General features: G+C 52.1%; 1 protein-coding gene across 1 annotated transcript in view; it reads left to right on the top strand.

Annotated features, from left to right (window-relative positions):
• C6H1orf198 (chromosome 6 C1orf198 homolog) overlaps positions 1–15639 on the top strand; it is a 32523-nt gene extending 16884 nt beyond the window's left edge. Inside the window, exons 3-4 of the mRNA XM_045783380.2 lie at positions 8804–9352; positions 12705–15639. Of these exons, the coding sequence (XP_045639336.2) occupies positions 8804–9352; positions 12705–12761 (606 nt within the window). The 3' untranslated portion in view covers positions 12762–15639. The remainder of the gene's footprint in view (positions 1–8803; positions 9353–12704) is intronic.
• The last annotated feature ends 2006 nt before the right edge of the window (positions 15640–17645 follow it).

The raw sequence follows: 17645 nt of genomic DNA, 5'->3' as shown, positions 1-17645 counted from the left end.
GAGCCAGCCTGGGCTGCTTCACGTGGTGGTGGAAGAGTCCCCTGGGGGCAAAGGCAGAAGCCTACAGGGCCTCTTGAAGCTTAGGCTGGGAAATCACCCAGTGTCACTCCTGCTTTGTTCCGCTGGTCATATCGAGGCACGGTCCAGCCTGGATTCAAGGTGTGAGGGAATAAATCCGAGCTCTTGTTGGTGAGTTGCAGAGAATTTACAGCAGTTTATTTATTTAAACAATTTTTGAATTTGAGTGTAGTTAACATGTAGGCATTTTTCAGATAGGATTTTACACCCTGGCAGCCATGACACTGGGTCCTTTCATTCAATTGTTGATCCATTATCTATTTTTTTGTTTTTAATTGTAAATTACACATAAAATTTACCATCTTAGCCATTTTTTGGTGGATAGTTCCATGGTATCAACTATGCTCACATTGTTGTTCAACTATCACCACCCTCTATCCACAGAATTCTTTGTCTTGCAAAACTGAGACTCTGTCCGCTTTAAACAGCTTCCCCCTCCGTCCCCCAGCCCTTGGTAGCCTCCCTTCTCCAGTCAGTCTCTATGACATCATTCATCGATTTTTCAGAAATTCAGTGGACATTTATAATACACCCAGTCTTTGTCAGACGTTCTGCTTAAGGCTCAGAGATGAGTAAACACTTCTGCACTCGAAAGAGAGTCCAGTGAGTGGATGGCTTCATTTGGTGGCAAAACTCATGCAGGAGAAAAGCTTCCGCAACACATTCCTTCCGTCATTTTTCCCATTAGACGTATGTATATACGTGTTGGTAGATACAGGCTCCTGCCTTTCTCCATCTGTTCCGTTCAACAGACTTTCTTTCTTTCTTTCTTTCTTTCTTTCTTTCTTTCTTTCTTTCTTTCTTTCTTTCTTTCTTTCTTTTTTCTTTCCCTTTCTTCCTTCCTTTCTTTCTTTCTTTCTTTCTCTCTTTCTTTCCTTCTTTCTTTCTTTGAAAGATTTATTTATTTTAGAGAGTGTGCTTGAGCAGAGGGAGGGGCAGAGGCAGGGGGAAGGGAAGAAGCAGGCTCCCTGCTGAGTGCAGAGCTTGTGGCGGGGCGGGGCTCCATCCCAGGACCCTGAGATCATGACCTGAGCCGAAATCAAGAGTCAGATGCTTAACCCACTGAGGCAGCCAGGTGCTCCCAGTTCATCAGACGGTCAGTGAGTGCCAGCTAAGTGCCCAGCTCTTCCTCTGCTCTGACTTCTTAGCCCCCGATGGATGAACTGAGGCCAGGGTACGCCTGACCCAAGGTCATGGCTGTTGGCAGAACCGAGAATGCCAGGGATTTGGGGGTGCTTGGCCGACTGTCGTACCTCTCTGTGGACTCCTTCCTTTAGGCCAGCCCGCAGTTGTTCCACCTATAGAGACTGAGCTGGCCCTGTGCGTGGGACCTGGGGTCACTGCGCCAGTGAAACGCAGCTGTGATCAGGAGAACCCGCGAGGGCTGCACAAGTGCCAGAAGGTCTGTAACAGCCACTCACCCACCTCTCTGAATCGTGCTTCGTCTTGCAGCCCATCCTGCCCACCTGTGTCACCTCCTTCTGAGGCTGACCTGCCCAGAGCCCCTGCCTCTCTGCCCTCTTCCGTCACGGAAGCTGGGGGTGAGTGGTGGTCATCTTTCCCGCTCATCGATCAGCTTGGGGGGTGAGCTAGTTGGGGGGGTGCCTGTGGGCCCCCATGGTGGATTCCTCTGTCATGCTACTGCTGTTTCAAGAGGAAAGAACTTAGCACTTGGAATGCTCCAGAGAGGGAGGCAGGGAGCAGAGAGGATTCTTGACATTCCCCAGTGGGTCTGGGCTGGGGAATTTAGAGGAGATGCCTGCAGAGGCAGGTCAGGCCCTGGCGCTTGCTGGGTCACTGGACTCTAGGGACACCCCCCCCCCACACACACACACTGTGCCTCCCCTTTCCCTGCCCCCGCCCGGGCTGTCTGGCTTCTTTCTGTCCGTCTTGGTCCCCCTCCCAGTGTGCACTGCCTATCTGGGGATGGTAAGTTGGCTTGTGGGGATCAGTTCCTTGATTCCTTTCGTATAAGAAGGTCTCTGAGGGCCAGTATGGACCATTTCCGGAGTAGAGAGGCCTTCCAGCTCCTTCCTTGGGAAGGAGAGTAAGCACTTAGGAGCCTTTGTGCTGAATTTTTGAAAAGTCAGTGAACGATGTCGCATGTCCTGTGCATTGTGCCCTGAGTCAGGCATTGGCACACACATTGGATTCTTCCAGCCCTGGGAGGTCAGTGTCTGTTCCTGCCGTGGGTCAGCATTCCCGGAGGAGCTCAGAGAAGACAGTAACTGGCAGGCAGCTTCAATCAATGGAGAGAGAGTGGAGCTCGGCTCTGCCGGGCTTGCATGAAGGGCATTCTGTCAGGATGTTCTGTGCATAGGGGAGGCCCTGGCCTCCATCCTGTGGCTCTGCTTGGCTGTCCCTCCTTACCGCCCGCCAGAGTTGGAGAAGCATGGTTACATAGAGCCGCCCTGTGTCCCCCCGTCAGAGCCTAAGTCCTTGCGGTCTCCTGGCCTTCCTCACCGAGGCCCCCCATCTCTGGCCAGCAGTCAGCTCTCCCTCCTCCTTCCCCCCCACCCCCTGTGCTGTCCCTAGCTCACCTTCCTGAGACCCAGAGCTGATCCCTGTGGTGCTCTGACCTTTCCCGGGTCTCTGAGTGTGGAGTGATGTGTCTGTTCCCTCAGCCCAGAGGCCCCAGCCCTGTGCCTCTGGCCCGGGGGGGTCTTTCCTGCTGCTGTGTCCTGTGCCCCTCGGCCCCGTCCCCCAGGCACTGTGCTCTCCTGCCTCAGTGCCTTTGCTCAGCCCCCACCCCAACCGTTCGTGAAGGTCCGGCCTGTCCTCCAGACTGGCTGCAAACTCAGGTTCTTACGATTCTCCCCATCATAGTGGTGAGCGGCTCCCATGCCCCCCATCTGTGCTGAGCACCTTTGGTGCCTTCCCCCGTGTGAGCCTCCCTACAACCCCGTTTTACAGACAAGGAAATCAAGGCATAAGGTAAGGGGTGTGGACTAGACATCCGGGCCTTGTTTATAACCTGTGTTGTAGCCCCCACGCCGCCTCTTAGATGAAAACGTGGCATTGCTGTTGTCCCCGTGAGAGGACAAGCCCCTGGAGGGCAGAGGCCACCTTATAACTTCGGCCCCTGGGCCCCTATGCACCCACCATCTGTTGGCTTTTCCCCAGGCTCACTCTGCCCGACATATGGGCACTGTGGACCACAGCAGGATTCGTCCACGTGTCTGTAGGTCCCCTTGCTCCCTGGGAAAAGTATAGGAGGATGTTACTTAGCCCCTGGTCCAAGCCTGTGCCTTGGGATTTGGGTCGGGGAGTCCACCGGGCCTGCCGCCCCCCACTTGCCTCCAGGGTCTGACATTCCCAGTGTCCAGTGGCCAAGTCACGCTGTGTCTTTCCTGTCGGGCTGCCACTTCTACTAGTTTTGTGACTCTGAAAGTTTTGTATATCTTCCCCTTCTCTTCTTTCTCTGGAGGAGGAGGTGGGGAGACGAGATGCTAAATGGTTTGTGGATTTATTCAGATTTGCTCCAGTAAACTATTATATTTCCTGACAACATTTCTGCAGGCTTTGTCTCAACAATTTAGATCTGTCGGACGCTGCCAAGCCAAACAGTTAGTTTTGGCTGCGTGCACTCCCCCTTTGCTGAAATATTACACATTCCTCTCCAGTGAGTGGGGTGTAAAAATAGATACTGGGCTCAGTTGTGGTCTTTCTGTTTTTAGAACGGACGTGGCCAGCTGAGACCCAGTTCCCCACATGGGGTGACTGACGCCCCGTCCCGGCTTGGCCGGACGAAATCCCCCTGCGCCTCCTTCCTAGGGCTTCAGCTAGTGCCGGGGACGTTCGGGGTGAGCTGTCACCACGACTCCCCCATGTCCCGGCTCGAGGATGGCGTGAGACCGCGGAGTCGGATCCCCCCACCCCGACTTCCTGTCTGCACCCGGGGCGGCCGAGCTGGAGTCGTTGGTCCTCCGCTGCTCCTCACACACAGCGTCCGCTGCTGGGCCCCAGCTCAGTGCTGCTCCGCGCTGGGGGACGGGGCTGGCAGCACCTCCCTTCCCAGCAGCGCTTTCGGCCTTCTTTCCAGAAGTAAGAAAATGGGCTCTGGAACTTCATTGTCTTTCCACTTTGCAGTGCTCATCGCAGGGTCCAGAAGTGGCCCCCTGCTAGACCTTGTCAGTTCCGTGAGGCAGGGGTGTCCCCATCCTGCTCACTGACCTATTATTCCAGAGTCCGAAGGGCACCCCTCCCACCCATCCTGCAGATCCTCTGATATGCTGTGACCTTCAAAGGCATGGTGGAAGGCAGGGGACAGAGTCCCCAGCAGTCCCAAACAGCAGGCTCCAGGAGAGTCCACAGGACAGGACGGTGGCTCGGCCACAATACTTGTAGGGAGCTTTGCAGCCTGGACTCCGTGGCCTGACGCTGGGCACTCAGCATGGGGGCTCCGGACTAGCATTCCCCCGGCTCTGCTGTTCGGCGTAGACACTGCCTACAGCTCCGGACAGCAGGCGCCACACCCCGGGCCAGAGGAGCCGGAGCCCAGGGGGCCCCACTAGGAGTATTGCTGACGCCTCACGCACAACTGAGGAGAAGAGCGAAGTAGCTTGTGTTTACTGAGCACTTACTATGCCCCAGGCGCTGGTCTAAGACGCAAACCCTGAGGGGCATCTGTTTGTTTAATCTTCCTGGCAGTCTAGCAAGGCAAGAATGGTTATTTCCCCCTTTTTTACCGAAAAAGACAAAAGCCCAGGTTCAGGGTTAGGTGGCTGGTGGGTGGTTTTGCCGTTTACCGAGGAGGAGTGGGTTGGAGGGCAGGTGACCGCTTTGGGACAGGGGGGTGGGCAGTGCGTGTCAGTGTCCCGGTTGGGTGTCTGGCAGCTGGGGGAAGCACGGCTCGCAGGAGCAGCCCTGGGAGCCCTGGTCTGGGGGAGCAGCGGGGTGGCTGGCAGGGAGGAAACCTGGAGGGGCGAGTCGCTGGAGAGAAAAGCAGTAACGCCTTCTTTGAAATGGCGTGTGGGGCTGAAATGGAAGGTGCCCCTTGTCTAGGACCTGCCAGACTCCACGTCTTTGAAGATGAGTCGGAGGCCCTGTTCCCCCTGTCTGGAGCCACCTTGGCAGCTAACCCCCAGGGCAGGATGGGCGATCCCAGAGGAGGGTACAGTCCTGGGAGGAATGGCCTTGTTCTCCCCCAGACACTGCTCCGCTCGTTTTGCTGGAGTTCCTGCTTTGGAGCTGAGTGAGATGAGATCTAGATGGCGGGGGAGACCCTTTGCTCCTTTGCTCTTTTCCACCCTGCCCCTTCTCAACAGGCGTGTGTTTGGAATACAAATGACGGACCCTTTTTCTGCTGGGTGAAGACCCAGCACCGGCGCTGCTGATCAGGGAGGACTGTGTTTGAGAAGGAGAGCGTAGTCCTATTTTCTTCGCAAAATTAAAAACAACGTATATCCAGGGAAAAAGGCTTCAAAGCAGATGTGCTAGAACTTTTTTTCTTCTGTAAGTTTTTTCCCCATTTCACCCCAAAGCTCCCAAACCAAGTAGCCACTAATGTCAGCATAGCTGTCTCCTCTAACCAGACGACACTGTCCCCTGAGATTTGCCACTTCGTCTCTGATTGCCCAAGGAGCCTTGGCACAGCGTCCTTCATTTCGGTCTGTTCAAGGCTGTCGCGTCCAGCCAGTGCTGTTTGGGGGCCCTGCCAGCGATGGCCTGAAGCAGCCTGGGAACCACCGGGACCGCCTCCTCTCTGCAGCGTCCCTGGCTTGGTCCATGGTTGCCCTCCATGTACACAAGTGCTCAGCCTAGCCTTCCAGAGGCTTCTGAGCAGAGATCCCACTGGAGAAATTGCTGATCCTAAAAAAGCCTGGGGCTTGATGAAGTGCTCAGTTTTAAGTGCCTTCCTTACTCTGCAATTTCCAGATCAAAGTCAACTCTTGTTCTAAGCCTTGGTCTCCACTCCCGAGGTATCTTTAGCAACTTGCTTATTTAAACAAAATGTCATCTCTATGCCCACAGTCTCACTGTATTCTGTTGTGGAATCCGGAAATACACAGAGTACTTCGAGTGGTTTGTTCAGAAACAGCCCTTTAAAAATCAAATGAGATCATTATCGCACTTACCAGAATCCTGCCACGTTCGAGGCGTTCTGGTGTTTATGTGGATGTCATCCCTGCTGGCCGGTGGCTTTTATACGCAGCGTGGTGCCCAGCACAGCTTCAGGCCTGGAATTGGGGGATCCAGGTGGACATCAGCGGCACCTGGTGGGCTGGTGACCTGGGAACGTTTGCTTGAATTGTTCCAGATCTCCGTTTGCTCATTTGTAAGAGTGAACATTTTTTTTTAAAACCCAGCCCAACAGGAAGGGTAAGTGCCCAACACGTGAGATGCACTCAGGGTGCCGCAGTGGGCGGAGCTCCAGCTTCGACGTCTTCTCCCTACGACAGCGAGCGGCCTGTGCCCAGGACTTAAACTTAGTGTCTCGTGCTCCCGTCGCACCTTGTCTTCTGAGCCTTGAGGAGAGACCTCTGGCCGTCAGGGTCCGGGCTTGAGGAGAAGTCTCAGGCTGAGAGCACGTGCCGTCCTCTGGGTTCAGGGCCTGCAGGTGGCTCGGGAAAAGGAATGTTTTCATCCTCCCCTAACGAACGTGTCCGTGCCCATTGGTGAGAGTCTGGGCGAGCACTCTGTGTAAAACTGAGCGAAGGAATACGCACTGACGTCATGAAGAACCATGTTTTGTGTGTTACGTTAGCACAGTTTGTAAATTCTACTGTTTCCGCGTGGAAGCAGTAACTGGACATACACTTTGCTGTGTCACTGGTGGTGTTAGAAATTGGGGCTCCAAAAAACAGATCGGCCGGTCTGCATCTAGAACCATAAAAAGAAAGGTTTAAAGCTTTTGCATTTTGATGTTTCACTTCTGGAAAGGTATCTGAAGACATTAGTTCCACGTGGGGAAGAGCTGTGTGCATGAGGATGGTGGCGGCAGCCTGAATGAGAAGTAGCCAATTGTGCGTTAGGAATCGGTGGTTAAGGAGCTGGTGGGACAGCTCCTCCATGAAATAGCTTGTACCCAGGACAGATAATGGATCTAAACACCACGAGGGTGCTTATGATTAAGTGAAAAAAACAATACCCCAAGTTATTTATTGACTTATTTGTTTTTTTAGAGGGGGAAGGAGGGGCAGAGGGAGAGAGAGAATCTTAAGCAGACTCCACACCCAGCATGGAGCCCAACGCAGGGCTGGTCTCGCAACCCCGAGATCATGACCTGAGCCAAAATCAAGGGTCGGATGCTCAAACGACTACACCACTGAGGCGCCCCAGCAATACCCCAAATTATATGCCTAACAGAATCGCAACCTCGTAAAATATATGTATGAAAACAGCGACACAAAAATACGAAACGTAGTGGTTACGGAAGCAGGAAAGCTTACGAATGACTTCTTTTCTAATTCCCAAACCCTCTGTATTACAGTTTTATTGCTTTTATTTAAAAAAGAAGAAGAAGGGGGTCTGAGGGAGAAGTAGGGAGGAAGAGAGGCACATTCAAGATGGATTGTAGAAATGGTGGAGGCCACACATCGCTTGCTGCGCAGAGCCTGGGAGGCCGCATGCCCCAGCGTGTTGTGTGGGGCCGCGGGGGCTGAGGTGTCCTCCCCTCTCCTGCTGTGTCCTCCAGCACAGCGTTGGCGTCGTTCAAGGTCGCTGCGCTGAGCAGCCATGGATCAAGTAATGCATTTCTGGGACACTGAGGTGCAGTGTGGGCCCTGTGGTCTCTGGTGGGTGATGGCATCCGGGCTTATGGGACGGGGTTTGAGGTGAGAGCTGCAGAGCCCCGTTGAGTGGGAGCGTTTCCCCTGAGGACCCCTCCGCAGGACACACTGTCTCGCCCAGCCCGTGCTGCCATGACAAAGGCCACAGATGGGGGAGGGGGGTTTAAACAACAGACATTCATTTCTCATGATTGTGGAGGCTGGAAGGTCCGGGTTGCCCGTGTGGTGGGGTTCCCGGCTGGCAGACGGCCTCCTCCTGACCGTGTTCTTGGATGGTGGGAGAGAGATCATTGCTCTTGTGTCTCTTCTTTACAAGGACACTGACCCCATCGTGGTGGCCCCACTCTCGTGACCTGATCATCTCCCAGAGGCCCCACCTCCTCATACATCACTTCGGAAGTTAGGGCCTCTGCGTGTGAATTCGAGGGCCACACAGACACACAGTCCGTAGCAGCTGTGAAGACGGTGTGTCAGGCAGGGGTGGGTGGGCTGGGTCCCCGCGGCTGTTTGGTCCGGAAAAGCGGGCTCTGGCTCTGTTGGTTTCTTTCACCCTTGTCCACCACCCGCCACTGTAGGTAGGGAGTGACAAGCCTGGGCGCTGCGGCTGGGTGCTGACGCTCGCTGTGGGGTGCACCTTCTTCATCGTTTTCGGGGAGGCGGTCACTGCCAGCAGCCCCTCCCCTAGAAGGCACTGGATTCCCCCGTGAGGAGACAAGTGGGTGCTCTGCTCACCAGGCAGAGACCAGAGTCCTCAGCGAGTCAGAGTCTCTGTGCTGTTGGTGGCATGGAGTGTGGTCTGGCCTTGGTGTCCGTGCTTGTGCCAGGGTGGGTGTGCAGACGGCCCCGTCCTGAAGATAAGCCCTCGGGACAGAGAGTTGTAGCAAATGGATGACAGCCAGCGTTACCATTGGCGGGCGGGCGGAGGGGTGAGCTGGCACGCCCGTTGCGGGGACCGTAAGCCTTATTCTTTTCTCCCCTCTGTGTCCCTGCTGTAGAGTCAGATGGAGTTCAGTGTCTGTTCCTTATCCATCCAAGAGCCGACCAGCGGCACGGCCAGCGAGCTGAGACAGCTGTCGAAAGCCTCCCAGGGCTCACAGGCCCTCCGGTCCACCCAGGGCGGCAAGTCCTCCAGCCTGGATGCCCTGGGTCCTGCCCGGAAGGAAGAGGAAGCTTCCTTCTGGAAGATCAATGCAGAGCGGTCCCGGGGAGAGGGGCCTGAAGCCGAGTTCCAGTCGCTGACCCCCAGCCAGATCAAGTCCATGGAGAAAGGTGAAAAGGTCCTGCCTGCCTGTTATCGGCAGGACCCCGCCCTGAAGGACAGGGAGGCCAAGGTGGAAAGGCCTGGCAACCTCCGCCAGGAGCAGCGCATCCTTCCCTGCATCAGCGTCGAGCACGAGAGACCCCAGCCCATCCAGGCCTGCACCAGCACAGTGAAGGAAGCCACCCCGTCCGAGCCCGTGGGGAAGCTGTCCTCTCCCGAGGACCGGCAGGAGGACGTGGAGGACGCAGAGGACACTCTGTTCTCGGAACCCATGCCAACACAGGTGGGTGACCTCTCCCTCCAGGAGTGAGCCGGGGAGACCTCCGACAGGATGGGTGGGCCACAGATGCCCTCTCTTTCTTCTTCCCCTTCTTCCTCCTGCCCGTTCTTGGGGGGACTTCAGGGATCAGGAGAGCTGGGCTGTTACTCAGCTCAGCAACTGACACATACGCAAGGAGACGTGTCTCATGGGTCCATCTGGGTGCCATGACTTGTTTGCCTGCTACACGTAGATGTTGCGCTGCCCTTCCCCAGCTATGTGAGGGCTGGTAAGGGAGGGCCGGCAGCGGGGCAGTGAGCACAGGAAATCACACGGAGAGGGTGGTCAGTGTGGGAAGGATTTGGATACCCACTCAACTGACCGGTCCGTCTGTGAAGTCGGGCTGGGGTGTTGGGAGGAAGGAAGCGGGCAGGACCGCCGAGCCTCTACCAAGAGCAGCCGTGCTCGTTCTCAGGGACCACAGGAAATTCTGGCTTCAAGGAGTGATTGGCAGCTACTCATTTCCAAACAGGATAGCGTTACGTGTCTGGGGAGGAATCCTGAGAAAGGAGTTCTTTTTGGGGGGAAGCAGAAAAAAAGATCTGAGAGGTTCGCTGGTTGAGGAGGAATGCATCCTGAAGAAAGGGACAATGCCGGAGAATAGGGGAGCAGCTTCTGAGTGCTTTCCCATTTCTTTGTGGGAGCCTTGAGCGTTGTCTGTACCAGTTGGTCTGCATTGCTTAAGAGATTGACAGTGAAGAGAAGACGAAGTGTTTGCTTATGAGTTTAAGTGGATCCAGTGTTGGAGGATTGCACAAAAACAAAAAAATAAAATAAACCAACCCAAAGTCATCATATTCCAAAGGGAGGCCTTGGTTTTGAGACATTGCTTTATGATGAACAAAGCAATAGTTTGGATATAGGCGTGTCTGAGCACCATTCCTGGGGGAAAATCGTGGATTGCTCTTGCACCTGGGTGAGAACATAAACAAGGTCTGTGTCCCGTCCATGTTAGAGATGGACAGCACTTCCCAGAGCGTTCATGCTTCCTGGCATTCAGACATTTTCTGCATGGGTGGGAGTGCTTGCTGAGTCCCGAGGTGGGGAGGGGAGGAGGGATGGAAAAGGGCCACCTGCTCACAAATGAGGATGGCCAGAGGGAGGAAAAGAGGGGTCTTTAGGATGGAGTCTGGGTTTTGGAGCCTGGGGAAGTTACCTATTGGCAAGGCAAGCTGGCACATTTGAGGGGCACCCCCGTCACTCCTCTGTGTGTGTCTTGCTGGTTTTCTCCACGTTAGTGCCATCCAGACTCTTTGGCTGTCCTTTTTTTTCCCTTTCTTTTAACACATATTTTTAAAAATGTGTGTTATGGTTAAATATACATAACATAAAATGTGAGTATTGAGTGTACAGCCCTGTGGTATTAGATCCGTTCACAGTGTTATGTTGCCATCACCACTGTCCACAGAACTGTTTCATCTTGAAAAATGAAACTCTGTACCCATTAAACAACTGCCTGTTCCCTCCTCCCCCCTGCCCCTGGCAGCCACCTGTTCTACTTGATACTTCTGTGAATTTGATGCTCTTAGTATCTCATCTAAGTACAATCATAACAGTATCCATCTTTCTGTGTCTGGCTGATCTCACTCAGTAATGTCCTCAAGGTTCATCCACATGGTAGCATGTGGCAGAATGCCCTTCCTTTTCAAGGCTGAATAATATTCCACTGCATGGATTTACCACATTTTGTTTATTGGTCCATCTGTTGATGGCCACGTGGGTGGCTGCCACCTCCTGGCTACAGTGAACAATGCTGCCGTGAGCACAGCTGAACAGATATCAGTTCGAATCCCTGCTTTCCATTCTTTGGGATATACAGCTAGAAGAGGAACGGAGGGAGGGATCACTTGGTGATTCTGTGTCTAACTTTTTGAGGAACCGCCATACTGTTTCCAGCAGTGGTGGTGCCATCTTACGTTCCCTCAGCAGCGCGCTGGAGGGCCATTTCTCCACATCCTGCCAACACTGGTTTTCTTTCTTCTTTGACCACGGCCATCGCAATTCTGGGAGATGGTACCTATAGGTCTCATCATGGTTTTGATTTGCATGTCTCCATTGGTTAGGGATGTTGATGTTGACTGTCTTTTCATGTTGTTTATTGGCCACTTGTACATCCTTTCTGGAGAAATGTCTGTTCGGATCCCTCGTCCGGTTTTAACAGTTGAGTTTTGTGTTGAGCTGTGGTCATCATCTGGGCATTTCCTGGAATGGGGTTCCAGGTGCTTCCACTCCTCTCTCAGCAGATGACCTCGTGAGTTGTCCTCCTGAAGAAGGGGAGCCCTATGACAGGAGCTCCATCTACCCTCCATCAGCGGCCCCTCATCTTTCCAGCCTGTCCTCCTCGGTGTACCCATCATCTCCAGCCAGGGCTTTCGGCGCCTCCCCGTCCTGCTGGCGGTGGCCCCCTACCCCGTGTCTTTGCTCTCTTCTGTGTCTCTAACCTTCCCACCCACCTGCTCCTTCTTACAGGCCTGCCAGGCTCGCCGCTGTGCCTCCCTGGTGATCCTTCTCTGATACTTGGCACCTGGGTCTTCCTCTGAAGGAAGCTTTTATATAAAACACGTGACAGTCCTAATTGTAAAGAGACACAGGAAAGTGTGTAGAGGGAGTGGGCAGTCAGACAGCACGTGAAATCCTCTGAGAGAACGGATTTCTGGGTGCAAAGCAGAGTCAAATGCCAACCTCATTGAGGAAACGGGCAGGAAAGCAGAGAGAGGACCACTTGCCTGAACTCGTTTGGGTTTTCCTGTTGTGGCTCACTTTGCGTCAGTGTCAGATGCAGCCACACCGGGCCTGAGACAAGCTTTGAGGGAACTTGCTTTAGTCCGCTGGTGTCATTGTCTCCACGGAAGCGTCTTTGCCATTTGCCAGCTCCCTGGAAGACGGGGTGTCAAAGCGTCCTTCCCGAAGGCTGCAGCCCACCAGGTGGATACGTGTGCCTGTGTGAGAGAGCATCAGAAGGACTGTCTTTGTTGTTTGTTCTCTTATTCCACGATGCCTGCATTTCAACATGCCTGTCCATGCACAGGTAGAAAAGACACATTTTTCTCCTTTTCTCTGTGAGCTGCTTGCAGACCTGCCTGGGGACAGAGCGGGGAAAGCGCTGGATCCTGGCAGAGTGTGGCTCACATGGAAGTCTTTCATTTTCTGGTTCCCAGCACTGAGGCAAATTGAGGTCAGGGAGCCCCTGACATGGAGGCGAGCGATTTCATTTGGGTCAATTTAGATAAGATGCTGTTTTTAGATTATGCACAGCTTAAAAAAAAAAAAAAAAAGAAACCCGTGTCTTACTTTGGTGTTTATGTCTCTTCTGCAGGTCACCTCGAGTAATGTCGTCTTGAAGACAGGATTCGATTTTCTGGACAACTGGTAAAATGTGTTAGACCAAAAAAAAAGATAATAAAACCAAGAACCCCTAAGTGTTTTCCAAAGTGGTGTGGCGGAGGAGGATAAAACGGGCAATATTTCCCTGTGTATTTTCCTGGTTTCTGTACACTTTTTTCTTAATGATTTGGAAACTGGTAAATATTGCCTTGTCCAGATTTCCAGATGTTTCTGTTTTTGGTAAGGCCAGATATATATGCTATTTTCAATGATTTGATAACAGAAGTTTTGCATTTGGAATTTTTTAAGACTGTTAAGGAATTCCGTCAATCTTGTACATAAAGCTTCTGTTCCCAGTTCCACCCAATTTTCCCCCCACTCAGAGAAGGAGTTTTCTCATTGTGTCACAAAAATTGTAAAAGTGATTTCCATCTCTTTCTCCTTTAGCCTCTCCCCTTTTATTAATCGGGTGACCTTTGTTGGGTGGCTGTTGGTGATGTCTGCAGCCGTGGTGGCATGAGTATGCTGGCTGGCTGTGACCACAGAAAGATGACAGCCTCCTCCCCCCTAGTTCCCACCCAACGTTCCCAGCTGTCCAGGGCTTCCTGAAGCCACCCTTCTCGCATCGTGTGCCACCCTCCACCCTCACGATGTTTCCAGGAAACAGACTGTTGGCACATAGCAGAGATGCTCTTTAAGCAGCCCTGATACGTATTCAAACTATTCATCATTGTTTAAGAAGAGTTGCATGTTTAAAAGTTTTGTATTAACTTTTCATTATTTTGTATCTAGATTTAGACGTTGTAGGGCTACCACTTTTCTTGGGTGTGTACTGGTTTCTTTTGGGAAGTTCTTTGCTACTTACGTGGCCTGGTGGATGTTCCATGTCCTGGGCATCTGCAGGAGGAAAGGCAGATGGCAGGTGTTGGAGGACGGGGCTCTTCTGATTAGTTGTGTTAGAACCTTCCAGCATGAGACTGGCGGGGGCAGCGGACGTCCTCCATCCGAGGACTGGTGAGACTCTCTGGATGGACCTCTCCCCGCATTCCTGACGACCAGCACAAGTGCGAGTCAAGTTTCTGCAGCGCCCCGCAGCGCCCCCTGGAGACCCTTGTGGTCATAGCAATGGCCTCTTTTGGAGCGAGACTTTGCTACCCACTGCTGCTTAGGTGGAGGCAGCTCAGGCTGCCCAGGGGAGCAAGGTGGCCCATGCCCCCGAAGTGGGTGGGAAAGGGTGAGGAGGAGCATGGGCCTTCACCCTTCCCACCCTGACCAGTGGCCCTGAGCTGCGTGAGCCTGCCGGACTTGCCCGAGTGTGATCTCCACATTGCCTCTCACTGTGTTCTCCGCACCCGAAGCCTTAACCCCTGGGAGTCCGGCCAGTGAGCACCTAGTTTCAGTATCAAAGTGTGTCTCTTTAAAAATGCATTTCTGTTTCGTACAACTTTCTTAAGTGATTTCCAGAATATCTTATCTGGCTCCAAGGTAAAGCACATGGCAACTTTTTTTTTTTTTCTGGAAAACATTTCTGCCAAAGTTGTGGCCTAGCCAACTTTTGATTTGGTTTCTGCCAATTGCATTATGTCCCTAAACCTCATTTGGCCCCTTAGGGTTGTGGATATGACCTTCCTGCTTTGGTGACTGACTGTATTATGGCAAATATTGGTTCCTCTTGTACCATTTAAGGATGGTTGAAACATGCCAGGGAAAAAAGGTGTCCGCATGGTGGGGAAGGAAAGGGAAATCCCAGCTGGCACAGCACGGCCAGGTGCCGGCCCCTCAGGTCAGCCGCGGAGCCTCTGAGCCAGTCTTACCACCTGCCTCCGCTTCCAGCCTGGAGGGCAGTGGCCTGTTTTAGAACCCATGCTTGAAAACAGCGTTCCGTAAAAGAGAGGGAGAGAGACGTACAGGTGTGAGTCTGTGTTCCTTGGTGCTGATGAGCAGGGAGGACCGAACTACATCTGGGAACAGTTAGCCCAAGATGATCTGTCTGTTCTCTGGGGAGATGATTCTGATTTCTTGCCGACTTTCTCACAAAGCCCAGCTATTCCTTTCATGTTCTCCGGGGAGCTGGGGGCTGTGGGGATGGTTGAAAGCCTCTGCCTGCCCTAATGCCACCTGTGATCCTCTACTCAGAGGTGTTCACTTATCTCTTACGACAGCATTTAAAGTTTCGTAATAGACGGCCTCCTAAGACGAAATGTAATGTCAAAACTTGGGAAATCCTAGAGTTGTGTTGCTTGGCCCTGCTTTCAGAAGTAAGGGAGGGACGGTGAGAGGGAGAAGTGAAGGCCTGGAGGACACAGGCTGGTGGGTGTCCATCCCGCCTGACCCGCAGATCCCGTCTCTCAACCCTGGGCGGTCTGTGTAAAGACAGTTCCAGCCCTGCCCCCTGGGGAATTTAGGTTGGGTGTATACCAGTACGGACAAACGAAACTCTTAGGTTTGCCACCTTCCCTTCTCCCCACCATGGATCAGGGTGGAGTTTCTAGAACCAGAAGTTTGTATTTATTATTTTAAAAATACACACTTTTCAACTGAAGCCTGTATTTGGTTTTGGGTGTCTCCCCCACCCCACCCCCATTCTGTGCACTGGGGATTCAGCTCAAGGATTTAGTGTCTTGCTTTGGGTGACTGTGTTTTGCAAACTCTGCCCCAGGAACTCAGAAAACAGTTTCAGTTCTTTCACTTGGTGGTCCCTACCCTGCTCTCTGGGTTTGGGAGTGCTTCCCACTTGGGGACAGCTGGGGTCTGTCACCCAGCCCTGGCCGCGTCGCACCCTACGGGGATGTCAGAGCCACCTCCCTTTCTTTGCGCCTCCCTTTCTTTGATAACACGTTTTCCAAAAAAAATGAAACATTCTTACTGATGACTTGTAACTTGATTGTATTTTATATTAATAGCCTTTAATAAAGCCATTTAAAATACGCTAGGTGTGTCTATTTGGGGCTTCTGCTAGAGTCGGGAAGCCCATCAGGATGATTGCTGTTGAGCACAGAGGAGAAGGATTTGTACTAGTTAAGCAAGTGTGAAACCTCGTCCGGAAGCCTGCTGTGCTCAGACCTGACTCGGCGCCCCCTGCAGGTTAGAGGGAGGTGGTGGCCCAGGTGCATGGGCCCCTTGCAGAAGAGGTGGGGGGGGATCCTGGAGGGCTCCTCTGGAGCCCTCGGGTGACGCGGAAGCCGTAGCACTTCTTCCCAGAGACAAGCTCATCGCGTCTAGTGACTGACTCAGAAGAGCAGATGCGATCTCCCCGAAATCTTTCACCTGGAATCTGGATGAAGTGGATTTTTCTTGAAAGAAGTACAAGCTTAAGCATGGCCGGTCAGTCCCCTTCCATCCGTTAGAGTGTGGGTGGTAAGTTACCAACCACAGATCGAAGGGAATTTTTAGATGTCAATTTTCCATATCAAAAAAGCTCTTAAAACTAATACCCCTCAGGAAAATGGTGGTTCAGGCTGACAGACTCCTCCCAACTTCTCAGCCTGCGCAGTGGGCCTTGCTGCCTTGGGCACTGCAGGCTCCTCGGTGAGCAAGTGACGGGACGCGTGGACGTGCTGGTGCGCAGTGGTTGTGACGAGGGTTCTGAGGCCACAAGCGTTTGAACGTTATGAGAGGAGGCAGACTAGCGCCCAAGCTCATAGGTGTGACAACGTATGGTCGCTCAGTGTGTGGTACAAATGCACACGTACATCTGGCTGCATCAAGTTTCTGTGCGAGAAGGAGCCATCAACCTAGAGGCAAAATCTGCCTGGGTGCATTATGCAGCCAGGAAGGAAGATGTTGAGTCTGGGGGGACAAGATTACCCTCTGTTGTGGGGTGGGGGTATTCATGGTACTTTTCTAGCATTTTCTTTGGTCTGATCCTCTGCTCATATGCAGTTTTCTAATGAACTTAGCAGCCTTCCAGGTGCCGTGATACCAGCAGGGAAACACCTTAGGGGAGGGTATTGTGATTCAGAATCCCATCTGAAGTCAGGTGGAAAACAAGGGAGCAGTTCTGGATATAAGATCAACGTAAACATCTAGGGCAGCAGTACCAGCCAGAAACTTAAATAGAAAGATACCAACTAGATGGTGTCTACAAGAAATGCACTTTAATACAAAGACACAGGTTAAAAGTAAAAGAAACCAACTCCTAATGGCAATAAAAAATAACAAAAAAAACCACACACACAACCAGGAATCAACTTCAACAGGTGTTCAAAAACTTCTTGAAGGAAAACTATAGGGACACTTGGCTGGCTCAGTCAGTTAGGCGTCTGCCTTCAGCTCAGGTCATGATCTCAGGATCCCGGGATTGAGTCCTACGTTGGGCTCCCTGCTCAGTGGGAACCTGCTTCTCCCTCTGCCTGCCGCTCCTCCTGCTTGTGCTCTCTTTCTCTGACAAATAAATAAAATCTTTATTAAAAAAAACCTATAAAAGGAAATAGAAGAAATAGAAGAAGATAAGGATAATCCTGGATGGGATAGTGTAGTATTATAAAAATGTTAATTTCCCCCAAATCATTTCATAAAGTTAGTGCAATGTTAATAAAAATCTTAGTGGATATTTTGAGAAATTTGACAAATTTACACTAAATTGTAGATGGAGAAATAATAGTTCACCAAAATGTAAGGGGGCTTACTCTATCAATTATTAGAAGTCTAACAAACATGGCATAGAAATGCAGTTTGTGGGTATTGGTGTCGGGATAGATGATTAGATCAATGAATTAGATCAATGAAGCATATGGGAACTCCGTTTATAATCAGAGTGGCACCGCAAACTGGCAGGGAGGAGGGGGATTCACCCCATGAAGAGATGTAAGCATGGATTCCTACCCAACACTACATAGAAGATGGGCTCCATTTGGAGTCAAGACCAAATGATAAAAGTGTAAAGCTAATAGAGGGAAATATCTTGTGACCCAGACTGAGGAAGGACTTCTTG

This window comes from Ursus americanus, chromosome 6 (assembly GCF_024610735.1).
Source record: "Ursus americanus isolate L20-20 chromosome 6, mUrsAme1.1.p, whole genome shotgun sequence".
In the NCBI taxonomy this organism is placed as follows: Eukaryota; Metazoa; Chordata; class Mammalia; order Carnivora; family Ursidae; genus Ursus; species Ursus americanus.
This window is presented reverse-complemented; position numbering and strand designations above follow the sequence as displayed.